The sequence below is a fragment of the Ictalurus punctatus genome, chromosome 23 (assembly GCF_001660625.3).
Source record: "Ictalurus punctatus breed USDA103 chromosome 23, Coco_2.0, whole genome shotgun sequence".
NCBI classification, from domain to species: Eukaryota; Metazoa; Chordata; class Actinopteri; order Siluriformes; family Ictaluridae; genus Ictalurus; species Ictalurus punctatus.
The window spans coordinates 20,060,869-20,085,868 of NC_030438.2; the positions used below are offsets into that span (position 1 = coordinate 20,060,869).

General features: G+C 42.7%; 3 protein-coding genes across 12 annotated transcripts in view; 1 reads left to right on the forward strand and 2 right to left on the reverse strand.

The window, feature by feature from the left end:
- The window catches only part of atp2c1 (ATPase secretory pathway Ca2+ transporting 1), a 29,937-nt gene extending 19,213 nt beyond the window's left edge, over positions 1-10,724 (reverse strand). The window contains exons 1-2 of one of the 3 annotated variants that reach the window (XM_053674802.1): positions 2,406-2,927; positions 1,471-1,622 (exon numbers count right to left, since the gene is read on the reverse strand). Coding sequence is in view for 2 of the 3 variants with exons in the window: in XM_053674800.1 (XP_053530775.1) it covers positions 10,607-10,639 (33 nt within the window). In the remaining variant the exon portion in view is untranslated. Of the gene's footprint in view, positions 1-1,470; positions 1,623-2,405; positions 2,928-10,606 lie in introns of those variants that run through there. The other 2 variants (XM_053674800.1, XM_053674801.1) reach the window with 2 other exon arrangements.
- Positions 10,725-11,645: 921 nt separating this feature from the next.
- On the forward strand, positions 11,646-20,459 carry ubxn11 (UBX domain protein 11). 2 transcript variants are annotated; one of them, XM_017452966.3, is made up of 13 exons: positions 11,646-12,033; positions 12,130-12,287; positions 12,424-12,524; positions 13,002-13,047; positions 13,180-13,262; positions 13,789-13,885; positions 14,577-14,812; positions 15,566-15,643; positions 15,797-15,923; positions 16,403-16,506; positions 16,961-17,031; positions 17,712-17,843; positions 17,954-20,459. In XM_017452966.3, exons 1-13 carry the CDS (start codon positions 11,972-11,974, stop codon positions 18,096-18,098), a joined length of 1,440 nt encoding a protein of 479 aa, XP_017308455.1. In that variant the 5' UTR covers positions 11,646-11,971; the 3' UTR covers positions 18,099-20,459. The 2 variants fall into 2 exon arrangements, with proteins under 2 accessions (XP_017308455.1, XP_017308456.1); XM_017452967.3 differs by having other exon boundaries at positions 11,648-12,033; positions 14,598-14,812.
- cep85 (centrosomal protein 85) overlaps positions 18,999-25,000 on the reverse strand; it is a 13,386-nt gene continuing 7,384 nt past the window's right edge. For all 7 annotated transcript variants that reach the window (XM_017452954.3, XM_017452953.3, XM_017452952.3 and 4 more), the window contains 9 exons: positions 24,833-24,950; positions 23,819-24,004; positions 23,551-23,703; positions 23,244-23,398; positions 22,471-22,588; positions 22,262-22,312; positions 21,940-22,047; positions 21,354-21,564; positions 18,999-21,121 (listed from right to left, as the gene is read on the reverse strand). In XM_017452954.3, coding sequence (XP_017308443.1) covers positions 20,961-21,121; positions 21,354-21,564; positions 21,940-22,047; positions 22,262-22,312; positions 22,471-22,588; positions 23,244-23,398; positions 23,551-23,703; positions 23,819-24,004; positions 24,833-24,950 — 1,261 coding nt within the window. In that variant the 3' untranslated portion in view covers positions 18,999-20,960. The remainder of the gene's footprint in view (positions 21,122-21,353; positions 21,565-21,939; positions 22,048-22,261; positions 22,313-22,470; positions 22,589-23,243; positions 23,399-23,550; positions 23,704-23,818; positions 24,005-24,832; positions 24,951-25,000) is intronic.

Below are 25,000 nucleotides of genomic sequence, written 5' to 3' on the forward strand. Positions count from 1 at the left end.
AGTAACTAGATTCCTAAATAGTAGGTGACCTTAGATTAGTGTAGCAGCATCACACCATGGCTTGGTTTGTTCTTAAGAACGTCAGTTATCTGTTGATATTTGCACACCCAGGAAGTAGGCTAGGCTAACGCCAGGTCCAGTTTTTGACCGTTAACGTTACCTTCACGTGCACATCCTCCCGCCGAGTTCACTGTGAACCCTCACGCTGTGACAGACTGTTACACATGCGAGTGAAAGGGAGGAAAGTTCCACAGAATTTCGTTCCTTTACACTACATTCGGGCTAAGGACAATATAGATATAATGCTGAGCATAATGCTGAGGTGTGCCAGACTGGCAGCGAGAGAGATGGAACTCACGTCTGAGTTGTGGCCATACTGTAGTTCTCCAGTCAGAACTAGTGATGGCGGTTTGTCTTTAGATTTAAGAAAAGAAAACTACTATCTATTGTACACTAATTACACAGCAAGCTAAACAGCATGATGACATTAACGTAATAAATGACACCAGTTACACAAACAATATTCAGTTTATCAAATTAAAATGATCACCTGAGTCAGTCATTGTTCTTCTGAGGAAATAATGGCACCCGGTCCCGATGCAGGCAGCGCAGCACTGCTTGGAAGTATCCGTGGGGAAACTGTATTTACATAGTATATATAGTGTTGAATTTAGTTTCATAGGTAGCCGTACTCTCGGAGTTTGTTTAAAAGTCGTGATTGCGTGTTTAAATGTTAGCGCGTGTGGTTTGTCTGCACACATCTTAGCTCGTCTCTGCTTGGTGTGGTAGGCTTCATGGTAGCTTGTGGAGCAGAGAATACATCTGCCCACAGGACGTAAACAGCACGTCACAATTTCCCCATGCTGTGGGAGCTTCCATCACTCAGACATCACCTGAATTCAAACGCTAACTGTAATCCTACAACTATGCTCGAAATATGCGAATTTTCAGTATCAAACTTTGGATAATTGAGGGGGCTTGGACCCCCCTATGTCCATACCATGATTACGGCCGTGCTATATTCTATAAGGTTTAACTTGGCAAAAATATACGCGTTCGTATAACAAAATATAAGAAAAAACTAAACACCAGCGCTAATCTACGAGGGTGTACAAGCATCAGCATCCTGCATTAGCATCGTGCACACCTAACCACCAGCTAACCACTCGGACTTTGGATACGACCTCATCGCCTACACGAGCGGCTTGAAACGACACGCCATGTCATCTGAACGTTTATCAGAACCTCGGACTGGTAAATATTATTAGAGCTGCAGGACAGAACCAGTAAAGTGACCTAATCATCATTACACCGTGCCACAGAACGTCTATGTGGAACCTCTGAGATGCTCACAGAACGCAGGAATAACACGCTAATGAGTACCTTTATACTCCCTTTAATAGACACGCACACACACACACACACGCGCGCGCGCGCTTAGAACGCTTAACTTAGATTCTTCAGAAGTACCTCCGATGTAGAACTATCCAAAACGATTCCCCAGGTCAGTGGATCCCTCGGGTTCTACTTGGGATTCTTCTGATAGGGGAACGCTGTGTTGTAGGGTTCTGATCTTTAGCCATTTCCCTCAGAAGGACTGAAGCTTACAGTGTAGATCAATACTTACGCAAAAATAAAAATAAATTCATTAAAAACGAATAAAAATTCAATGTAAAAATTTAAACTTTGAAAAACTTTTGATTAAACCTTTTTTTCTGAAATGACACGCCAATAAATTATTAAGCTTAAAAACACGTCTGAACGTCTAATCAGCTACTTTTCGTCTAAGAACTGAAGAACCTTTAAGGGTTCTAGATGTTCTAAAAGCGTAATCATGATACCGGATATCTCTCTACGCCTCTATCTATCTAACTAGATTATTTTCCACGCTGAAAAACCCCAGCACTATACTAGGAGAAGAGTGACGACGCTATTTTAATTTTCTTTAACAATGTTTCACGGAGAAAAAAAAATCTGATTTTTTTTTTTTTTTTTTTTGGTCTTAATATCCAATCAGCTTCATTTTCGCATAACAGTGGAGTTAAAGTGTTAAAGTAAATAAGAAGTACTGTAGTGTAATTTATCAGGATACTGATATTATATAACATCACCTCGGCTCTACGATCACGCCGCCTGCTGAGTCAGTGAAGGAAATAGAATGTGGCTCCTAGCGCGCGAGTGTGTGTGTGTGTGTGTGTGTGTGTGTGTGTGTGTGTGTGTGTACGTATTAAATCCTAAAATTTACCAGCAACTTCCGATATGTATAATACTTTTTACATTTTCTGAAGAACTGACGGCTGAATAAAGTCTAAACTCTTACCTGAGGGTTACGAGTAACTCCTTCCTGCCTGCAGGTGAGAGTATTAATAAAACAACGCTAAAACCTGACAGTCTGGAAATCTTACCATGATCGCGTCTCCGACTGGCCCGAGGAGCCTCTGAACACCAGCGATGGAAAAAAAGGGAAAAAAGGAGAAAATGTGTCGTTCTCCTGTGAGGAATGTGTGTGTGTGTGTGCGTGTGTGCGTGTGTGTGTGTGTGTGAGTGTCCGAGTGAGAGCGAGAGAGAGGTGAAGTCTCACAGTGAAGTGGTGTTCAGAGTGAGGTGAAAATAAAACTGAAATGTTCTACCAGTGAGCCTCTGAAGTAAACCACTGGACTGACCCCGGAGAAACATCCTGAGAGTGCGAGTGTGTGAGTGTGTTTGAGCGTGTGAGAGCGAGAGGAAGAAAAGTGTGTGTGTGTGTGTGTGTGTGGTTTTGTGAAGTGGGAGAGGCGAAGCTCAAACCCAAAGCAAACAGGAGCAGCAGAAAGAACAGTGCTGAGACGTGACTGACAAATACTTCCAGTGAAAAGCCACACCTGTCAGATTACCTGAGAGATAACACCGACCTGCTCGCTCACTCACTCACCCCATCTCTCCACTCACCCCACCTCTCTCCACTCCACCTCTCTCCACTCACTCACCCCACCTCTCCACTCACCCCACTCCACCCCACCTCTCTCCACTCACTCACCCCATCTCTCCACTCACCCCACCTCTCTCCACTCCACCTCTCTCCACTCACTCACCCCACCTCTCCACTCACCCCACTCCACCCCACCTCTCTCCACTCACTCACCCCACCTCTCCACTCACCCCACTCCACCCCACCTCTCTCCACTCACTCACCCCACCTCTCCACTCACCCCACTCCACCCCACCTCTCTCCACTCACTCACCCCATCTCTCCACTCACCCCACCTCTCTCCACTCCACCTCTCTCCACTCACTCACCCCACCTCTCTCCACCCCACCTCTCTCCACCCCACCTCTCTCCACTCACTCACCCCACCTCTCCACTCACCCCACTCCACCCCACCTCTCTCCACTCACTCACCCCACCTCTCCACTCACCCCACTCCACCCCACCTCTCTCCACTCACTCACCCCACCTCTCCACTCACCCCACTCCACCCCACCTCTCTCCACTCACTCACCCCACCTCTCCACTCACCCCACTCCACCCCACCTCTCTCCACTCACTCACCCCACCTCTCCACTCACCCCACTCCACCCCACCTCTCTCCACTCACTCACCCCACCTCTCCACTCACCCCACTCCACCCCACCTCTCTCCACTCACTCACCCCACCTCTCCACTCACCCCACTCCACTCCACCTCACCTCACTCCACTCACTCACCCCATCTCTCCACTCACCCCACTCCACCTCACCTCTCTCCACTCACCCCATCTCTCCACTCACCCCACTCCACCTCACCTCTCTCCACTCACCCCATCTCTCCACTCACCCCACTCCACCTCACCTCTCTCCACTCACCCCATCTCTCCACTCACCCCATCTCTCCACTCACCCCATCTCTCCACTCACCCCATCTCTCCACTCACCTCTCTCCACTCCACCTCACCTCACTCCACTCCACCTCACCTCACTCCACTCACTCACTCCACCCCACGCCACCTCACCTCTCTCCACTCACTCACCCCATCTCTCCACTCACCCCACTCCACCTTACCCCAACCCACACACTCACTCACTCCGTTCCACTCCAACTCACTTCACTCCACTTACTCCCCCCACTCACCACAGTCCTGCATCTCCGAGTCTCAAGATGGCAGTGGATTTCACTAAGGGGAAGTGTACCACTTGGGGTCAGACACATAGCACAGACATGCGTCTACAAGAGCAACAAAACACACACACACACACACACACACACACACACACACACACACACACACACAGGTTTGGGCAGACAAACAGCAGATGACAAACACTCTTTAAAGGTTATGTCTCTTTACAGTCTCCGGGTAGGGTGGGGTGGGGTGGGGTGTTCACGGCACTGTGCTATTGTCGTTTCCTGAACTTCTCACGAAGGCTTAAAAAATGTCTATTTCTTTGTTTGTTTTTACAGTTACATTTATATATTGCTTTTCTACACACTCAAAGCACTTTACATAGAACGGGGGGGGGGGGGGGGGGGGGGTCCTCAACCACCGCTAGTGTGTAGCCTCCACCTGGATCTGGATGATGCGACGGCAGCCACAGAGCGCCAGAGCACCCACCACACCCCAGCTACTAGGGTAGAGGTTCACACAATCACAACAATCTCACACCACACTACATTTACTTCCCTACGCACATCTTTACAGGGCAAGTGCGACTGCCACGCTAATTATTATCAATCATCACACGCATCCAACAGGTTTAATCTAAAGATTACACACTTCAAAAAAATCTAACCGGGACATGTTTAATGCTATTAATACAACATGCTTCGGTTCTTTATCACAGAACCGGTTTGGGTTCTCACTGTGAAGAGGTCAGGAGGAAAAAGCACTGAAGCAGCAGATCGTAATCTTTTTAAATCTCCTCCAAGCAAAAAAACGGGTCTCACAGATTCAGATTACTCACGACCTGATCTGTTTACATCCGGCTTATAGACTGCTATTAGAGTATAGTATAACATGACTGCGTACACACTCACGCACACACTCACTGATTTATTCAATATTATTAAGAAAATAAAAATAATAAGTCACAGTTTTTATTATTAACAATGATTTAAATCATTATTATATTAGAATAATAAAAAGTTATTATAATAATTCATTTTTCCATTAAGAAGAAGAAGAAGAAGAATAAGAAGAAGACTAGATCATATTGTATTAAAAAATTATTATTTTTAATTGGTGACGTGGTACTGTTTTTTTTTTTTAAGGAGATGTTTATGCAACATTTAAGGAAGGAGTCTCCAGTGTCAGTCACAGTCAGCGCTTTTAAAGTTTCCCAGCTCAGGAAGACGCGTAACATCGCATACAGAAGCAGGACATGCTTTCAGATTCTTACTGCGTGAAGCAGTTTTCCGTTCACTGGGGAGCGTGACGGCGTCTGGAGGAGATCAGATCCACGTTATTCAGCTATACGACATCTCCAGATTAACGTGCATCAGATGGAGAGAAAGTGCAGAGAAAGTCCTTGTGCATGTAAGTATGCTGACAAACACCGTCTCGCCCTCATCACCGCTGCTTCAACATTCAACAGACAGACCCTCGTTTTCAGGCTACGCTAGCACGCGGCCCACGCACCTCTCAGCACGTTTCCGATCTGATCGGAACGTGAGAACACTCAGCCGCACGGTAGGTTCCACCCGCTTTTAGAAAAGGAGCCACGTCGTCATTTCAGGAGCTGAAGGTTACAGACCGCTGCTCTAATCTCGAACGCCTCCTTTAACGAAACGACATGATGCGTATTTACATCAAAGCCGCTAATGCAGGATAAATCTGTGTTGAAGCATTTTATTCCTCTTAACCACAGCAGTTTGTGATGTTTACTCAGGTTTTTTTAATCTTGTATAACATCTAGAAAACAAAATCACACTTACATTACTCAAGGTATAGATAATTATTTATTTTTTTCTTCATTCCAGCGTCTCACCTCAATCTCTCGCACACACTCGCACACACTCGCACACACTCGCACACACTCGCACACACTCGCACACACTCGCACACACTCGCACACACTCGCACACACTCGCACGGATCCAAAACAAAAGGAAGCCCCAGCGTATAGAGTAAACTCAGGAGTGTAACTGATACTATAAGCTCACGGGTTTGTATAAATAAACAGTGTGTAATAAACTGAACATTAAACAGGACAGCAGTGTGAGGAACATCACGGTGCAGGATGAGGAACACACTGAAGGTGAACTACACTTCATCATCATCTTCATCTCGAACCTGTCCACTACATTACAGAACAAAATAAAGACTGTATGTCCATCTCTCCATCGGTCTGTTTCTCTTACTCGGTGTCTCACTGCATCTTTGTTAGTTTTATAATTAATCTAAGTCCCGCAGATTCACAATCAATCTAGCAAAGTTCTATACAACAAGCTCCACCCACAAAATGAACTCTTCCTGTTTTACAGGCTGGACCAGGAAGTCAAGTCAGAAAGCACTGCCAAGACAAACTATCACCACCTGCTGATCTTTCAGCTTCTACTGAACCTGTGTGTGTGTGTGTGTGTGTGTGTGTGTGTGTGTGTGTGTTTCTCATCGTATTAGGAAATTACACCATGTTCCAAATAATCATATACGTGTCATTTGTGTTTGTTTATCCTGAAGTCAGTATGACTGAGGATTTTTCTTCATCCTGAACAGAGAGATTACAATGTAGATGTTACGACACCTGAAAGAACTGATAACGACCACAGCGTTACTGAGATTTCGAAAAAGAATAATCCAGACAATTACGCCGAATGCAGTTTGAAAACATTCTGTAATAACGTGCTGCACGGACAGATCAGTTTTCAAAAAATAAAACAATTTACATTTTAAAAAATAATAATACTAAATACTATTTACAGTTTAATTTACATATTAATAAAAGAGCCTTTCTTTGGCTCTTACTGAACTTGTAAGTCCATGTATAGTTTCTGCCTGGATTTCCTCCCCAAGCTCCTGTTTGGAGGTACACGGTCACCCTCATAGATCTTCCTTTTAAGGATGCTCCACAGGTGCGCAATAGGATTGAGGTCAGGAGATGACGGTGGCCACACCATGCCTTTTCCTCCTTTTATTTCCATAGCAACCAAAGACTCAATGGTGGTTTTTGCAGCATGGGATGGTGCGTTGTCCTGCATGGAAATTATTTTATTTCGGAATCTCGATTCTTCTTTTTATACCATGTCAGAAAACGGTCGTTTAGGAACTCCACATAGAGGTCATTTTGACACCGTCAGGGATCTCTAAAGGGACCCATCATCTCACGTCCCAATATTCCTGCCCAAATCATCACTCCGCCACCTCCTTGCTGAGGTTGCAGTCTTGGTGTTCACCAACCATCCAGAACTCCGTCAGTCTGGACCATCCAGTGTAGCAGGCCATTCTGCGGTGGATAAAACGGCTTGAAAATTAGCCTTCGTGTATTTCCGAGCCCACCGCAAATGATTTGGTTAGGGCTGGCCGAATCGCAGCTTTATGCACAGCTGCCAGACTCTGCAGCTTCCAGCATCGAGAGGTTCTGGGGACTCCAGAGACACCAGCAGCTTCAAACACCTCTTTGCTGCTCAACAGTGGCTTTTTTTATTTATTTATTTTTTTTATAGCCGTCCTTTAAACACCGTTCGTTTTTGTAGGTCAGAAACGTTCCTTAATAAGCCTTCATCTGACCGAATTGGTCTGTGCTCTGAATCACTCACAAATCTTCCCACAGTTCGATCATCTCCATTCAGCTTTCGCAAAATATCAGTTGTTTTCGTGCCTTTTGCACGACGCTGCACTCTTCTTATACAACCTCTGAAAGTAGGTTTCCCCTTCACTACGCTCACCTGGAAAACTCACGAACAGACCAGTCTGACATGGAGACCAGTTATGTAAAAAGAGACGAGAAACTAAACAAACGCTTTCTTTGAAAAACTGAAACCTAAAAGTTTATTTCGCTGAAATCCGACCGATCTGTCGCTCACATGATCACTTACAACACGGTGTAAATTCCCCACGGTGTCCGTGAGAGCCGCACCTAATCCTCTCCTCAGGCTCTCGCTCATGCAGCAGGACGCATGATCCCTTTCAGTCGGACTCACACGCCGTAAACGGATTAATAAGCGGGGAAAATAAATAAATAAATAAACAAACAAACAATATAATCCTGTTTAGATCTGCTCCATCATCCGTCTCATTCCTCAATCCGTCATTTTCAGGAGAAATCATTCCTAAATGCCTTGTGATGCAATTTTCTCGTAAATCATTCTGTACAAATGAAAAATAAATAAATAAATAAATAAATAAATAAATAAATAATTCCTCATAATCAGACTTTCATGAATACATAAATTAAATAAATAAATAAATAACAACTCCGGACACAAAGACTATAGATGGATAGACTAGACTATGGATATAGACTATAGATAATACAGAGGAAAAAAGACGAGTATTAGACGATAGATCTATCAAACTATGCATTTGATTAGGTAAATGTTGCGAGAGCTGTGAAGAAAAACCCAAAAACAACAGTCATTGACACATCCAACAACCTCCACAGGGCAGGGTGAAGGTCTCACAATCCACCGTTCAAAGAAGACTTCGAGAGCACAAATAGCAAGGCCAGACCACAAGATGCGAACCGCTCATCAGCAGTAAGAATGAGAAAGCCAGAAAAACTGAGATGAACCTCTACCAAAGTGATGGAAAGGCCAAAGTGTGGAGAAAGAAAGGATCTGCTCACGATCCAGAACATACGAGCTGATCTGTGGAACATGGTGGAGGTAGCGTCATGGCTTGGGCTTGCACGGCTGCTTCTGGAACATTCTCACTGATCTTTACTGATGATGAACTCATGATGGAGCAGCAGAATGAATTCAGAAGTTTACAGGAACATTTTGTCACCGTGTTACAGAGAAATTCACCCAATCTAATCGGGAGGAACTTCATCGTGCAGCACGACAATGATCCAAAACTCACTTCCACCTCAACACAGGACTTCATCAGGGGGAAAGTGGAAGGTTTTAGATCGGACAAGTCAATCACCAGACCATCACCCAACTGATCAGCATTTCACCTCCTGAAGAGGAGACTGAAGCACAAACAAATGAACTGGCATTTCCGCACCAATAGTTTCAGAGGACTGAAGGACTATAAAATATCAATATATCTTCGTATTGTGATATAATACTTCAGTCATATCGCCTAGCATTAACGGAATAACATCTCTTTTTTTTGCCCCAAAAGTCAGATTTTTATACTTATAACGTCTCGATATCGTGATAGTATCGTGTACCGTCAACGAGACATGAAAAACGGAAGTGACGTCAGGTATCACGGTAACATCATCATATCGTCGGTTATCAGTTTACGAGTCAAAGTAACAGTATTGATATTACTGTTCATTCATGCTCTCATTAACACACTCAGTGTGTGTGTGTGTGTGTGTGTGAGTGAGTGAGTGAGTGAGTGTGTGAGAGAGAGAGAGAGAGAGAGAGAGAGAGAGTGTGTAAAGTCAACACTGTACAGAACTCGCTCGGCTAATCGGCTAGCTAACACCACTGACACTCGTTCAGCTAAATTATCTCGCAATAATAAAAATCTCATTCGTCTCGTAATGAAATCCTAAACCAGACGCGGAGTATAAACTGTGTGAGCCGAGACGCTCCACCAGTGAAACAAACACCGCGAGTACATTCTTACATTTCTCACAAGATCAACAGCGCTAGCGTTAGCTTCGCGACATTTCCACTACGAACATGCGAGGCTGCGTCCCAAATGGCGCGCTGCTCACTTCCTCACGCGCCCTAACTGACCGCCTGGTGTAACAGCTCGTCCTCCATGTTTAGTGCACTTCTTGTCCTACTGAGCGCGGTTTGCTTTGAAGCCGGGTGGTTTGCTCCATTTTAACAAGTTGGAAAGCTTTCCAGCTAGTCATTGACCGGTTTATCCAACTCGGTAGACGTTTTTTAAAAGTAGTTTTATAAACTAAACGGTTTAAATGATGTCTGATCTCACGGTGATGTGGAGAGAAGTGTTGACAGGAGTTTAGCGAGAATGACATACCAGATGGGGTTTAGTTTTCACTTCAGTAAGAGTTTAAATGTATTATTGTTATTTTTATTTGTATTATTATTACTGGTTTACATGCAGCAATATAACTATGGTATGTTGGTTATAATGCAATAATAATACCAACAATGTAATAATAATAATAATAATAATAATAATAATAATAATAGCTTATTATGATATAATAACAACACAAATACTGTATCTCACTATACACACACTACATATCAACCTACACATCAAACATTACCATGAATTTCCACCAAAGCTGTCATATACCACCCGATTGTTAGCTTGTTAGCACTGTTTATATACTATTTCATGCCGACACACTGCGTAAATATCACCATGTTACTCTTCTGACACATTAATGCTCAGGACCCAATCTTTATCATAAAGCCTAATGATGTAAACAGCATCTGTGACACGAACACTTCTCTCTAAACAACACCGGAACTCATGACATCTCCGTCCAGCCTCCAGCAGAGACATTTTACTCAACAACACTCAGACAAACAGACAAAAATCCCAAAACAACTCACCAGCTGCTCTTTTTTCTTAAGCATCTTCCGCATAAAACCCACCGTTGGTTCTTGGGCGCCGGTTGATGACGTCAGCGCAGTGAACGTCGGTGTAGTGTCGCGATGTTGAGCCTCGCGTTACCTCTCGCATTTCTTACATCCCCTACTTCCGGTCGCGATCTGATTGGATGAATCGGCAGACGAAGGACTGCTGGGGCGACCAATCAAATCAAAACAAATTAAATGCAACAAATATATATATAATATATATATAATATATATATTAAAAAATCTAAATTAGAATGAAATATTTGACAAATAATAGATTTTCTTTTACTGAAGTAGAGAAAATAGAACGTTCCAACAACATGGCGTATGAGTGTCCAATCACAACAAACACAAAAACACAGGATTACAAATATACTGAAACATTCAAACATAATAACACAATTATTATTAAAGCTTAAAATTCATTTAAATTAATTCTTAAATATTATTACATTTGAAAATATTAAAATATTATCCTTTTTAAGGGTATGGGGACTTCAGGAATTATAGACTCGAGTATAAACATGATACATCCTAGAAACAAAAAATAACTGACAAGAAATCCTGCCTTTTCCGGGTGGCATTTATTTATTTGTTATTTTAAAAGTAAAAAAAAAAATTCTGTAAGTGAACTGTACATTATTATTATTATATATATATATATACATACATACATATTTTTTAAAAAGTTATATATGTACCTTGAATGTTTGAAAAGATGTAAATGAAATATTAATTATAAAAAATATTCATTTATGATTTCTTTTTACCTTTACAGGCTACACAGTGATCAATATTAGCTATTTTATTTTATTTTATTTTATTACTCCATAGCATATTGATATTTTAGGTACTGACACGAGATCTTTGGCTTATATTTCACTTAACAAAGCAGTTTAAAAAATGTATAGAAAAAAAACATTTTAAAAAGTGGTGGGAGAGATGAATAGATGGAGATACAGATATGAAGAGATTTCTGAAATATAATGAGAACTGTATTATTTTTTAAATAAAAAAAAACATTCAAGGTTTACAGCAGATAAACAAGTTTATTTACTTCGCCATTTAAGAAGACATGTCTGATAATGTAGCACTGAGTTTTGAAATGCATGTATTTGAGGTTTAGCACAGCGTTTTTTGGGTGAATGTTGGAGGAGAAGAGGCTCGGTGTCGCCCCCTGCAGGACAGATGTGAGAACAACGGGTTAAACATGTTACCATGACTACAGACTTCAAACACACGCCACTCGGAGCGGAGCGCGAGCACAGCTACAAGTTTCAGGATTATTGTTGTAAATGTTTCCTTTTTACAGAATCTAATCTTTTATAAACAAATAAAATGACTTCTCCTCTCTCCACCCTGAGGAAGAACAGACGAGCTCCTCTACCTCAGAGTCAAGGGTGAGAATTCAGAGTGCAAAAATATTCACACCCCACTGACACTCACAGAGTAAATCATCACACCTGACCTGACTATTTTTCATATGTTATTGTTAGTGAAAGAGGAAGAAGAGATCAGACGCAGAGGAGTGATGAAGAGTACGAAGCCTCTCTGCTTAGAGACCTCTTCCCCAAGAGACAGTCAGGGTCAGAGGTCACAGACAGCCGCAACACTTTCAGCTCAAAGGTCGTGCTCAGAAAGAGTCCTAAAGAAGGTAAGAAGGAGAAAATCTGTCTTTATATCTGTATATGAGAGAGTTGTGAAGAATCACAAGTTGCCCTGTGTGTGCGTGTGTGTGTGTGTGTGTGTGTGTGCGCGTGTGTGTGTGTGTGTGTGTGTGTGTGTTTCAGTGCCTCCACCAACTGATTTTGAGCTGATGTCCAGCATGATGAAGAAACTCACTCAGTTAGAGAGAAAGGTGACGTCACAGGCGCTGGACATCGACAAGAAGGTTTTTTTCTCTCTCTCTCTCTCTCTCTCTCACACACACACACACACACACACACACACACACACACACACACTGTTTTAGCTCAGAGGTGTCCAAACTAGTGGCCCGTAGTAAGTAAACTTTAGCTCCTGTACGTGACCTTAAGCTCTTAGCATGACTTACTTTCAAAGAAATCCAAAAGAAAGCATATTGTTGTGCTAAATGAAATTAAAATAAATATTTAAAAAAAAAATATATATATATATACTTTGAATTAATTAATAAAAACAAGTTTTTGATTTATGTCGAAACAATAAAAGAAAATACTATTTGAATGATCACTGTTTATCATGTATCGGATATTCCTAAAGATTTATTCATCTTGTTTACATTTATTTGTATTTATTTTGTATTTTGAAAGTATTCTAATGAGTGAATAAATAAGTTTAAATTAAAAAATAATTTCTTCATCTACAATTTAATTCTTTTTGTGAACAGACGAGAAGAATCGCGGTTCTGGAAGAGAAACTGAAGCTATTACACGGTAATCGCTAACATCGCTAATCGCTAACATGATCACTAATCACTAAAATCATTAATCACTATTGTACATGAATCTTATTGCTGATTTTATTTGTTCGTGTGTGTGTGTGTGTGTGTGTGTGTGTGTGTGTAGGGAAAGCTCAGAGAGAGAATCAGGATGAAGGGGATGTGAACAGGAAGTGCTACAAGCTGCAGAAGCAGATCTGGGAGATGGAGGTGAGGAATAACCCAGTACCTCAGTGACTCAGTGACTCAGTACCTCAGTGACTCAGTGACTCAGTATCTCAGTGACTCAGTGACTCAGTATCTCAGTGACTCTGTGACTCAGTATCTCAGTGACTCTGTGACTCAGTGACTCACTGACTGTGACTCTGTGACTCAGTATCTCAGTGACTCTGTGACTCAGTGACTCAGTGACTGTGACTCTGTGACTCAGTATCTCAGTGACTGTGACTCTGTGACTCAGTATCTCAGTGACTCTGTGACTCAGTGACTCAGTGACTGTGACTCTGTGACTCAGTATCTCAGTGACTGTGACTCTGTGACTCAGTATCTCAGTGACTCTGTGACTCAGTGACTCAGTATCTCAGCAACTCAGTATCTCAGTGACTCAGTGACTCGGTATCTCAGTGATTCAGTAACTCAGTGACTCAGTATCTCAGTGCCTCAGTGCCTCAGTGACTCGGAGTTGTTTAATCTCACTGAGAGTGAACTGAGGGTCAGAGAGGGTTTCTGTGTTCAGAAGTTTCTGCAGGATTACGGGATGATCTGGGTGGGAGACGGCGAGGGCGAGGACGAGGACGAGGAAGATGAAACCAAACAATCGTCACGACAACCAGGTATCAGAAAATGTAAACTTGTTTACACCACAGCACGAGTCAGAAGGTGCTGATTCACTTTCTATAACAGCTTGGCTTTAATACGCCTACTAGTCCGCTCGAGCCTGTTACAGGACGTAGAACATCCTCACGCACGTGAAAACGTGAGAAATCACATTCTGCACGTAAAAACGTGTGTAAGCAAGGTTTGTGAAAAAGCTACGCGTCCACGAAGCTTTCAACAGGACGGCGCACGTGCATGAATCAACTCAAGCACTCTTCATTCACGTGTCATTTATTTATTTATATTATACTATCTGTTACATGATTATATTATTTACTATGTATTTATTATTATAGTGAATTTATAATCAATTATTTTTGTTTTAATAAGATTTAGATACATTTTACATTTTTTTAGATTCATTTTTTTCATTGAATATTTAGATTTTTACAAATTCTTTTCCATTTATTTCTACATAAATGTTCTGAACACGATTTTGACGTGCTGTATAAGAATACATTCCGCTCTCGTTATACGTCCTAAACAATGCTGTAAACGGTCAGACATTTACTGATTTCAATGAACAGCGTTAACGGTGTGTGTGATGCCTTATGCACGTGTTCTGACGTGTTCTGAACGGAGTTATTAGTCTTTATACACACAGTCTGGGGAGAAAGCCTTCGTATTAATAAGGAGACGTGAATGTAGGGCGTGTTCTGTTCTCCGGAGGGTCTTTGGGCAGGAGCTTCTCCGTGAACTTTGACCTGGTGCTGCAGAACATTCGGGATCTGAACGTTCTCGCAGGAGAAGGAGGAACTCGCATCACCTTCGTTCCTGGAGGAGCAAAACTAACGCAGCAGCCTGCTGCAGATCTGCAGCTCTACTCCAACGGCATGGTGATGTCCCACGGCCCCTTCAGACCCTACACAGAGCCCCAGACGCAGGTTACACACACACACACACACACACACACACAGAGCCCCAGACGCAGGTTACACACACACACACACACACACACACACACACACACACACAGCCCCAGACGCAGGTTACACACACACACACACACACACACACACACACACACACACACACACACACACACACACTGCCCCTTCAGACCCTACACAGAGCCCCAGACGCAGGTTACACACACACACACACACACACACACACACACACACACACACACACACACACACAGCTTTATATTTCTATTTTGAAGACATTTGTGTTAATATTATCATCAGTCATTTATTCATTAGATTTTTCTATTGTTTCATTTGATATTTTCATGTATTATTTATTTATTTCTTTGTTTATTTATTGTTATTAAGACAATTAAATTATTGATTATGTTTATGGCATATTTAAAAAACATTTACAAATTGTTATTTAAATTCTTTTATTTGGGTGAGCAATTTATTATTGTTTGTTTGTTTTGTATTATTTGTATGTTTATATTCATAAGCATGTTTACATTTAACACATCTAAATGATTTAATTTGATTTTCTTTGCTTGTTTTGTAGCATTTTGTAACGAAATTGAATTGAAATGAAGTCGATTTTAGAGTCGAATTTTTTTCTGTTCTTTATTTTGTTATTTATTTTTTTGAAGAATTTTCAGACTGTAAGTCAGACGTGTTCGTCTCCTCGTTACTGACCGTCTGTCGTTCCTTCTCTCGTTCTCGGCTCAGACATTCCTTCAGGACCTGATGGATGGATTTTTTCCCACTGAGCTGAAGGACAGGTTTCCTCATGGTGTGCTCTTTCAGGTGTGTGTGTGTGTGTGTGTGTGTGTGTGTGTGTGTGAGAGAGAGAGAGACTTTGAGCCAGTTTCATTATCATTATTAACTCAGGTGTAGTGTGTGTGTGTGTGTGTGTGTGTGTGTGTGTGTGTGTGTATCTGTGTGTAAACGTGTGGGCAGGTGGATGACAGGCGGGAGGAGGATTTCAGGGCGGAGTTTCCAGGGAAAGGTCACACAGTTGGAGGGTCAGAACAGGAAGTGATGCGTTACAGAGAGGAAGCGAGTAAAACACACAGCTGTGTAGCAGGTCTGAATGAACACACATCTCACACACACGAAGATTTACTAAAATACATTTTTCTAAAATAAATGTATAGACCTAGATTTTGTAAAAAGTCTTTACACTGTAAGATATTTATCAATATATTTATTTGTAATAATTGTTTATTTTCTGTTATTAGATTATGATCCATTTTCATTCGTCTGTGATTCTGTTGTTTAATGATGATTTTGGACATTAATGTTATTATACGGTGTGTACTTGTACTGAATTCACAATAATGTTATTGTACTTGTACTGAATTCACAATAATGTTATTGTACTTGTACTGAATTCTTAAACAATGGAATTTTTTTGAGACTGCTCCCGCGTGTCAGGTCTGGTACACTGACTTTCTGAAGTGTTATTATTTTAGCAGATCATCTTTATGAGCAGTGTGTGTGTGTGTGTGTGCGTGTGTGTGTGTGTGTGTGTGTGTGTGTGTGTGTGCGTGCGTGCGTGCTCAGACAGGAAGTTATCGATGCAGCAGTTCCTGAATAAACTCCCGGAGCGTGTGGTGAAAGGAGGAAACGTGATCAACATTCGCTCGTCACTCAAACACCATCTGCAGGTCACAGCAGCGACACGCACACACACACACACACGCACACACACGCACGCACAGCGAAAGATTTGATTTGATTTATTTCAGTAAGAATATGCCCTAATTAACACCCCGAGGAGCCAGGTGCATGCTGGGATTGATTACACATCACAGCCTTTTCATTTATCCGTGAGTCCATGATATAAACTCACCCTTATTTGTTCTTGTGTTTAAAACTGATTCGGGGGCGGAGCTACGTATGAGAGCTCAGTTTGTGGTGTCACGAAATACCTGAACCAATCACGGTCCAGTATGCAAATTACCGGGCGACACTGAAAAGTTTTATACATGCAGCAAAGTTTACAATCTGTCTCTGTCTTATAAATAAATCCTAATACAATCATTTATACTGTCTGTATATTATATATTATAAAGACATGATATATGGTGTGTGTGTGTGTGTGTGTGTGTGTGTGTGTAGGGTTGTGATGGTGCTGAGAGTGGTGGACTGAGCGTAATAGAAACACCCGCGTTACAGACTCTGAGAGAAAGGTAATCTCTTGTCATCGTTTATGACCCGATCGCGATGAAACGTTTATTACACGTGACTTTAAACACTGCAGGAGCGAGCGCCTCAGAATTCTGTCTCCTAGAGTCACTGCTACTACACTCACCCGTTAAAGGGGATTATTCTCCTAACAGCACGCCCCTACGCGGTTTATTCCTTTTACACCACTGCAATTTACCAACTATTCCATTTTTTTATTTTTTAAAGAACGTTATACTTTTTATCCGTTTATAGTTACATGTAACGTACCCTGTTCTCGCTTACGCTATAGCAGCTATAAACACTCGCTCCCTCACCATCCCTCTCTCTATTCTCTCTCTCTATTCCCTCTCTCTATTCTCCCCCTCTCTATTCTCTCTCTTTATTCTCCCTCTCTCTCTATTCTCTCTCTTTATTCTCTCTCTCTCGTTACATCATGTTACTGAGAAACCGCAAGGAAGCGTAAACTTTGTTAAATGTTAAATAAATGACAGAGCACTTCTCCACATCAGAGCGTCCGTGTGAATGAGCCGTTACTATAGAAACGATAACATATCAGAACGCGCGCATTAATATCAGTGATGTGGAGCTGCGCTACTGTCCGAGCCACCTTCTGACCAATCACAATCCAGAATTCAGCACCACTGTGGAATGTGTGTGTGTGTGTGTGTGTGTGTGTGTTTAGACCGGAGTGTGACGAAGTGTCGGAGATCTCCAGCCTGCGAGTGAAATCCGAGGACGGAGAGAAGACGTTTATCTTGAAAATGTTCTGCTCTGAGACTATCGGACATTTACGCCGATACCTCGACACTCACAGGTGAAGCCGCCTCACTGAGCCTGTGTGTGTGTGTGTGTGTGTGTGTGTGTGTGTGTACATAAAGTCTTTCATCAGTGTGTAAGTTGTTCTTGTCCATCCCATCACCACAGAGGCAGTAGAGGACCTCCCTATGACATCATCAGCGCGTTCCTGCATCAGCGTTACCATAGCGACGATGACCAAACACTTCTACAGTGCGGTCTGACACCCAACGCCGCCTTGCTGTTGAGGCCCCGCCCACCAGTGACATCATAGAAATGCAATACGCAAAAAGCCGAATCAAACACCGCGCCTTCCCAGCCAATCAGCGGCGAGTACAGATAGATCTACACACAGAAACGCTGCGTTTCCAAACATCCCGGGAGTACGATTTTATATTTTTACCTCAAACTTTATAAAAAAAAATCCTTTTCTCTCAGTTATTAGTTTGCCATAAATCATTTTGATGCGCTGCCGAGTTCTGGATCGTGATTGGTCAGAAGAGGAGGTGTCGATTAATCCTGTAGAACAGCAGCTCTGATCATTACACAGGTTTTTATTAACGCGCTCATCATCGTTTCCATAGTAACAGCTGGGTCACAGGGACGTGCACAGCGGATTCTCGTTAACATTTATGGAAGGAGTCTCCAGTGCCAGCGTTTCAGACATCTTCGGGACAGGGGAGTTCTTTGTGGTTTGGAAGGAACATTAAAATGTAACTATAAACGGATAAAAAGTACGACGTGTCGAACATTAATAAATAAAACGGTAGTAAATGTCGGCAAACTGCTGAAGCAGAAGAGGAATAGAACGCTCATGAAGGAAAATAATCAACTTTGGGATAGTCACTTCATCACCCTGACATTCAGCACGCATGTAGTGCGACACACACACACACACACACACCATTACTTTTGCTCCACACCAGCACACAGCACTGTTCAATTAACCCTCTCATGAATTTAAGATCTTCCAAATCTTACCCAACATCTCTTGGAAAGCTTAGATTTGGTGAATGATGTCACTTCCTCTGACAAGCACCTCCTGAACTGACCAATCAAACGCATCTCTGAGCCCGTATTAGCGCAAAGCATCGTGACCCGCGCCGTCTAAGAGTGTGTGCAGGTTCTGCCGCTTTCCTCCGTTTCTGTAAAATCAACCACAGTTCCGTCATCGTCTGAGAGAAAAAACTTTATTTCTTAAAAAGTCATGAACGAACAAACACTCGTATCTTAGCGTCAGGGCGAGGCTGAGGCTCGCTGGCCGGGGAAATGAACGCTCACAGTACTGAACTGTGAACATCATCTGGAAGACTTTCTGGGGGAAAAAAGTAGAGAGTCATTTCTCCTGCCTGAAATATGAAGCTAAAGCCTTCATCACACGGTGAACGAAGAAAGAAAAGCAGAAACCCAAACCGTGCTGATCGCGCCGGTCAAGCATCACGGGAAGAAAACACAACACTTGCACGGACACAGAGTGGACAGATATTTTCACGACACACACCACGGTTTTTTTAGTTTCATCCTCGGGTTATTTACACCGACTGGAACTACACACAAAGGAAAAAACTTCAACCCAAATGTACACATCATTCCAAAGCTCGCGCGTGGAGGTGACCGCGTGCTGATCTCATTTACACACACGCCGTTAGCATGCCGAACTACAGGCTACGGAAACACGCCATGTCCTGCGCAGGTTGTTTACTCCGACATCCAATAAATATAAATATAATAACCATGTTCATTCGCTCACGTTGGAAAGTGATCCCACTCTGTATTAATCGCGCAACAATATCTTATAAATATTGAGAAACAGAAGGATGATGACCGGATTGAGTCACTGCGCAAGTCTTTTGTCGTTTTTGTTTTCTGAGAATATTACGCCATCATCTGGAGAAGATCAGCGTCGGAAAGAAGTCACTACAGTCACACAGACTGAAGATCACCGGCGATCATCGTTTATAGCTTTTATTAAAATTTGTTGTTTTTTTTAAAAACAGTATATAAATTTGCTTCCTGGTTCTATTTATTTAAAAATCACTGAACTGGAAACCATTAAAACTGTATTTCTTTTTCCCTTTTTGAAAAGGTTTTAGTAGTGCACGTTAAACTTCCGAGTTCTTACGCAGACTTAAATCTCGCAAAAATGATACGCATCGTATACAGTGAGCGTCTTTAAATCTACCGATCGAGTGACGAGGGATTCTTTTGAAATGATTCTTGTAAGCAAATCTAAATGGCTCTTTTGAACGATTCAGTTCAGTGAGTCGGTTCATAAGCATGACCGAATCGAAACACTGCATATGAACTTAAAAATGTGAACTCGGGTTCTTCTAGAGATTTGTAGTGTTGATGTTTCGGGATTCGTTTGTGAGCGGTGAACTGAATAAATGAATCAACTCGCTGAAGTTGAAAAGAATCAAATCAGTGAATCACTCGAGTGAAGCCCCATCACTGTACTAGTGTCTCTGTGAAGTGTTCTGTAAAGGTGACGGAATGTTCTAAGGAAAAGTAACGAGTTTCCGGATAGTGTGCATAGTGTTCATAAACGAGGTTTTAATGGAAGGTTCTCCGCCTGTAATTACAGACGCAGGTGTCGCTCTCTGGTCGTTAGACGAGTGAGCGAGCAGAGATGAGGGCAGGGAGTGTTTGATCGGCCTCGACTACAAACGCCACCGTCTCAAATAACGGCAGGTCCGTCACACCTCGTGTGTTACTGTAGCGAAGAAAAAAACAAAAAAAAACAACAACGTTTAAAATATCATCAGTTGAGTGTCAACCACATCACGTTCGTTCCTGAACACGCAGGAACGTCAGCGTTTAACAACAACACTGTTTCTGCTGCACAAAGAACCTCGGGGTTCTGAAGACGTTAGAAAAAGAATAATATAAAGTCTTTTATAGAAAAATAGTAGTGTAGTGTTATTAGCATTAGCTTCGTTAGCCCTTCTAGAGCGAGGAAGAAAAAAAAATAAAATAATGAATTCAGTCTCGGGTTAGGTTCCACACGTTCTCCTGGTTCTCGTTAGTTTCAGTTTTTATACTGTAGGTTGGAGCTCTGGTTCTGCCAGTTCTTCTATAAGCTCTTCTGGGTTTCTGCCAGTTCTTGTGTGGAGGTTCGGGTTCTGTGGGTTCTGCGTTACTGTGTGGTGCAGTTCTCCCCCATGTCCTGGGCGTAGCGGTCCGAGACGGTGTTCCGCAGGTCCTCCACGTCCCGTCTCAGCTGCAGCGCCTCCTGGAGTTTCTTCTGTAGAACTGCAGGATTTCGCCAATCATCACACGCCTCCGATACAGCAGGGGCTGGAACACACACACACACACACACACACACACACACACACACACACACACACACACACACACACACCACTGATTTCTAGTTACTCCTAAAAAAAAAAAAAAAAAACTATTGTTCACTATATAACTATTGTTATATTATTAATAATATAAATATATTTATGACTATTATTTACCTAGCTGCTTTCACACACCACTACTTGGAGTGCGCGCGTGTGTGTGTGTGTGTACTCACCGGTGATCCCCAGCAGCAGGGACAGGTTGGGGTCTCGGCCGTGTGCGGTGTGTGTGAGGACGCTGCAGAGGGAGCGCAGGTCAGACAGACACGACGCCATTTCATCGAGCAGCTGCTGAGCGAGTCGCACATCACACACACTCGACTCGGCCTGCAGACGCTCACGCAGACACACACTCTGCTCCATCAGCTCCTGGTTCTGTACAGACAGCTGAAACACACACACACAAAAAACCAAACACTTTCTCAAGATCCGTCTGACCAAATAACGTTATACGAGAATTACTGAAACATCGATAATGATATAAATCAATTATGTTATTAATTAATTCACGTTACAGTATTAGTGCGTTAGCTGATCAGAAACCTGCCCATTTATTAGTGTATTTACGGTAGGAGCTGCTCCAGCGGTTATGGACATGTACGTTATAGTTATGTTGGTGATAATGCAGTACTGAAAGACCTGCCAGTTTCTCCCATTACAATATAATATACAATTTTAAATATAAAATCAATGACTCTACTGCCTCCTAAAGGCAGCCTGCGGTAATTACACAACACAGAAACAACAAGTTTCAAACATCACCTCCTTCACAGCCGAGCGTAACTGCAGCAGCTGCTGATCTTTCGAGTTCAGCTCGTCTCTCAGAGCCTGACCGCTGCTCTCCTCCTCCGCTAGCTGCTGCTGCACACTCTGAGGAAACACACACACACACGCACACACAATAAACACAAGAGCACTTTCACACCAGCATTCAAGAGTTCAATTAATGATCAATAATACTGTGACATCTACAATAAAGCCTTTCAGCAAAAATGTCAGCTAGTTGACCCCTTGACCTTTTATCTATTTATTGACCATTCGCAACGTTAGCATGTTTGGATGAAGTAACGGTTTATCTACACACCCTGATCTGCGAGCCGAGCTGCTCCGTCATCCTCAGCTGCTTCTCGATAACCTGAAACGTCAGATTTCATTCAAGAGTCACCGCTAATGCTCGATAACGCCTCGCGCCGCACTCCAGCGCTGCCTTCTTTAACTTCTGCCAGTTTATGTTCTGAGAATAAAGAAATCCTCGTGTGTGAAACGCCGTTATTGATCCTGCACAACTTTTACCTTTCTGAGTTTCTGCTGCTCTTCTTTCAGAGAGGCGTTTTCCTCACGCAGCTTCTCAACGTCCAGAGACGGCAACCGAGCTCCATCGTCCAACCCCTCCTGCACTCGGGCCTGCAGGCTTCTCACACACACACACACACACACACACAGGTCCTCGTTCATCTCTGCGTCGTGTGCTGCTCGTATTCTTGTAGTAAACACTGCGTGCGTTTTTATTACTATAACTAAAAACGTGTCTTCAGAGCCCATAAAAGAGCACAGACATGCTAAGGCTTAATGAATATGCGATTAGGAAACACCCACAAACCTACACACCCCGCCTCATATGTGGCCACGCCCCCTTTTCCTATGTAAAATTTCAAAAGTTATGTGGTTTGTATTTGCATATGAATACTACTACTACTACTAATAATAATAATAATAATCATAATTAAAAGTGCTAGATGAATAGAAATCCAGTCCAAAACTTTAAAGGACAACAGTAAATAAAAAACAAATAAATAAAAACAATATACTGTAACCTGACTGGCTCGTTGCTGATGCTGTAACACTTCTAACACAATCTCAGATTAATTGTTCAAATTACAAAAAAAATAAAAAATAAAAAATACATGGATCAGCTGACGAACGCTTTATTTTCCACACAGGTATGGAATAAATAATGTTCTTGCTACAACAGTGGACTGTAGAAACGCACGCGTGCTTGTGTGTGTGTGTGTGTGTGTGTGTGTGTGTGTGTGTGTGTGTGTGTGTGTGTGTGTGTGTGTGTGTACCTAGTGACTGTAGCGAGCAGCTCCCTCTCTCTGTGGTTTTGTTCCTCCAGTTGTCCGTCTTTAGCGCGACTGGCTGCTCGCACCTCCTTCAGCTGAGCCTCCAGCTCCTCCACCAATCCCTGCAGCTCATCCACCCTCTGCTCTGCTGCCTCCAGCTACCCCCCCCCCCACACAAAAGAAATATAGTAAGCTCCAGTCACCATAGCTTTCAGCTGATTCAATTATATGGTTTCATGTTACAGACCGGTGGTACAGGAACCGTATTTAAACTGTGTGTGTGTTGCATACAGGTGAAGTCTGCTCGTACCCGTTTCCTCTGGCTCTGGTAGTCCTCCATGGTGGGAAGGTCGGCCAGGTAACGCTCCAGCGTCTCGATGCGCTGCTGTTTCTCTCGGTTCTGCTCCGCCTCCTTCTGACATTTCTTCTTCAGGTTGGTGATGTGCTTGTCTCGGTTACGGATCTTCAACACACACACACACACACACACACACACACACACACACAGATTTGTACTGTACACCACGTTTAACGCTCTGTGGTACCTGTAGTGACTGTGTTTTGCCGTCGGTGCTCACTCTCTCCTCCTGCTTTTTCAGTTCCTCGACATGTTTCTCCGCGCTCTCCTTCAGACTCTCGCTCAGACGCTGAGTCTCCGCCTCCACGGATCCCAGACGCCGGTCCGCCTCCAGCTTCTCCTGAGCGAACGAGTCGCTGCGCTCGGCAAACTGGGCGCGAAGGAAAGCGTTCTCGCGCTGCGCCTCCTGACAAGTACGGAAAAAAAAAACTGAGGATTTAGCGCTCGCTTATTATTAATATTATTATTATTATATATTTCTATTGACCAGTCAAAAGTTTAAACACACTCATTCTTTATTTTTATTATTTTCCCCCACATTTCAGAATAATAATAAAGTCATTAAAACTCTGGAGTAACACAAATGGAACTATGGGAAATATGTTGTGATTAGAAAATCTCAAATAATTCAAAATAATTTAATATTTTAGCATCTTCAAAGTAGACGCGCGTTTTCCCGTAATGTATTCTTGGCATTTTCTCACCGGATCTCTTGAGGAATTCCCCTGAGATGCGTTTTAAACAGTATTAAAGGAGTTCCCACCGACGCTGCACACTCATCACCTGCCCTTCAGGATATTTCTCTCCGAGTCGTACGTTTAAAAAACATTTTTTTGGTAAATAAAATGTTAGCTTTCTAACGAAAGGAATGAATCCGTCGGCACGATTATATTTCAGACACCGATTTCACACATTTAATCACACACCTTCAGATCGAAAGGTTTTTAACGATCATGAGAAACATTTCAGACGAGTGTCCACAAACTTTTGACCGGTAGTGTGTGTAGGCGAGTCAAAACAACTTCCAGGTCTGTTTTTCAGCCTTTACTCTGATCGCTCATTTCGTGCTCCCTGTTCTCTGCGCACTTGACCTTTTATGGAGTTTTGTGGGCGTCGTTACATGCAAATGAGCTGTGTCGGGCACGCATGATTAAGGTCTTTAAGATAAAATATAATAATAATAATAATAATAATAAACATGCTACAAAGCTGGAGAGGGGGCTGTACGAGAGACCTGCAGTCTGAGCAGACAGACGTCAGTGAACGGCGCTCCTCGTCCTATCAGAGCTCCGTGGATCTGTAACTCGCTCTCTCTGAGACGCTGCTCGAGCTGATACAGCTGCTGCTTCTGCCTACAACAACAACAACAACAACAACAACAACAAACTAATCAACACACCCA

Excerpts from the sequence above, each read along its gene's own strand:
- ubxn11 (XM_017452966.3), top strand. The coding sequence starts at position 11,972 with ATGACTTCTCCTCTCTCCACCCTGAGGAAGAACAGACGAGCTCCTCTA. Across the intron at positions 12,288-12,423 it reads CAGAAAGAGTCCTAAAGAAG|TGCCTCCACCAACTGATTTT; the intron begins GTAAGAAGGAGA and ends TGTGTGTTTCAG. Across the intron at positions 16,507-16,960 it reads CACTCAAACACCATCTGCAG|GGTTGTGATGGTGCTGAGAG; the intron begins GTCACAGCAGCG and ends GTGTGTGTGTAG.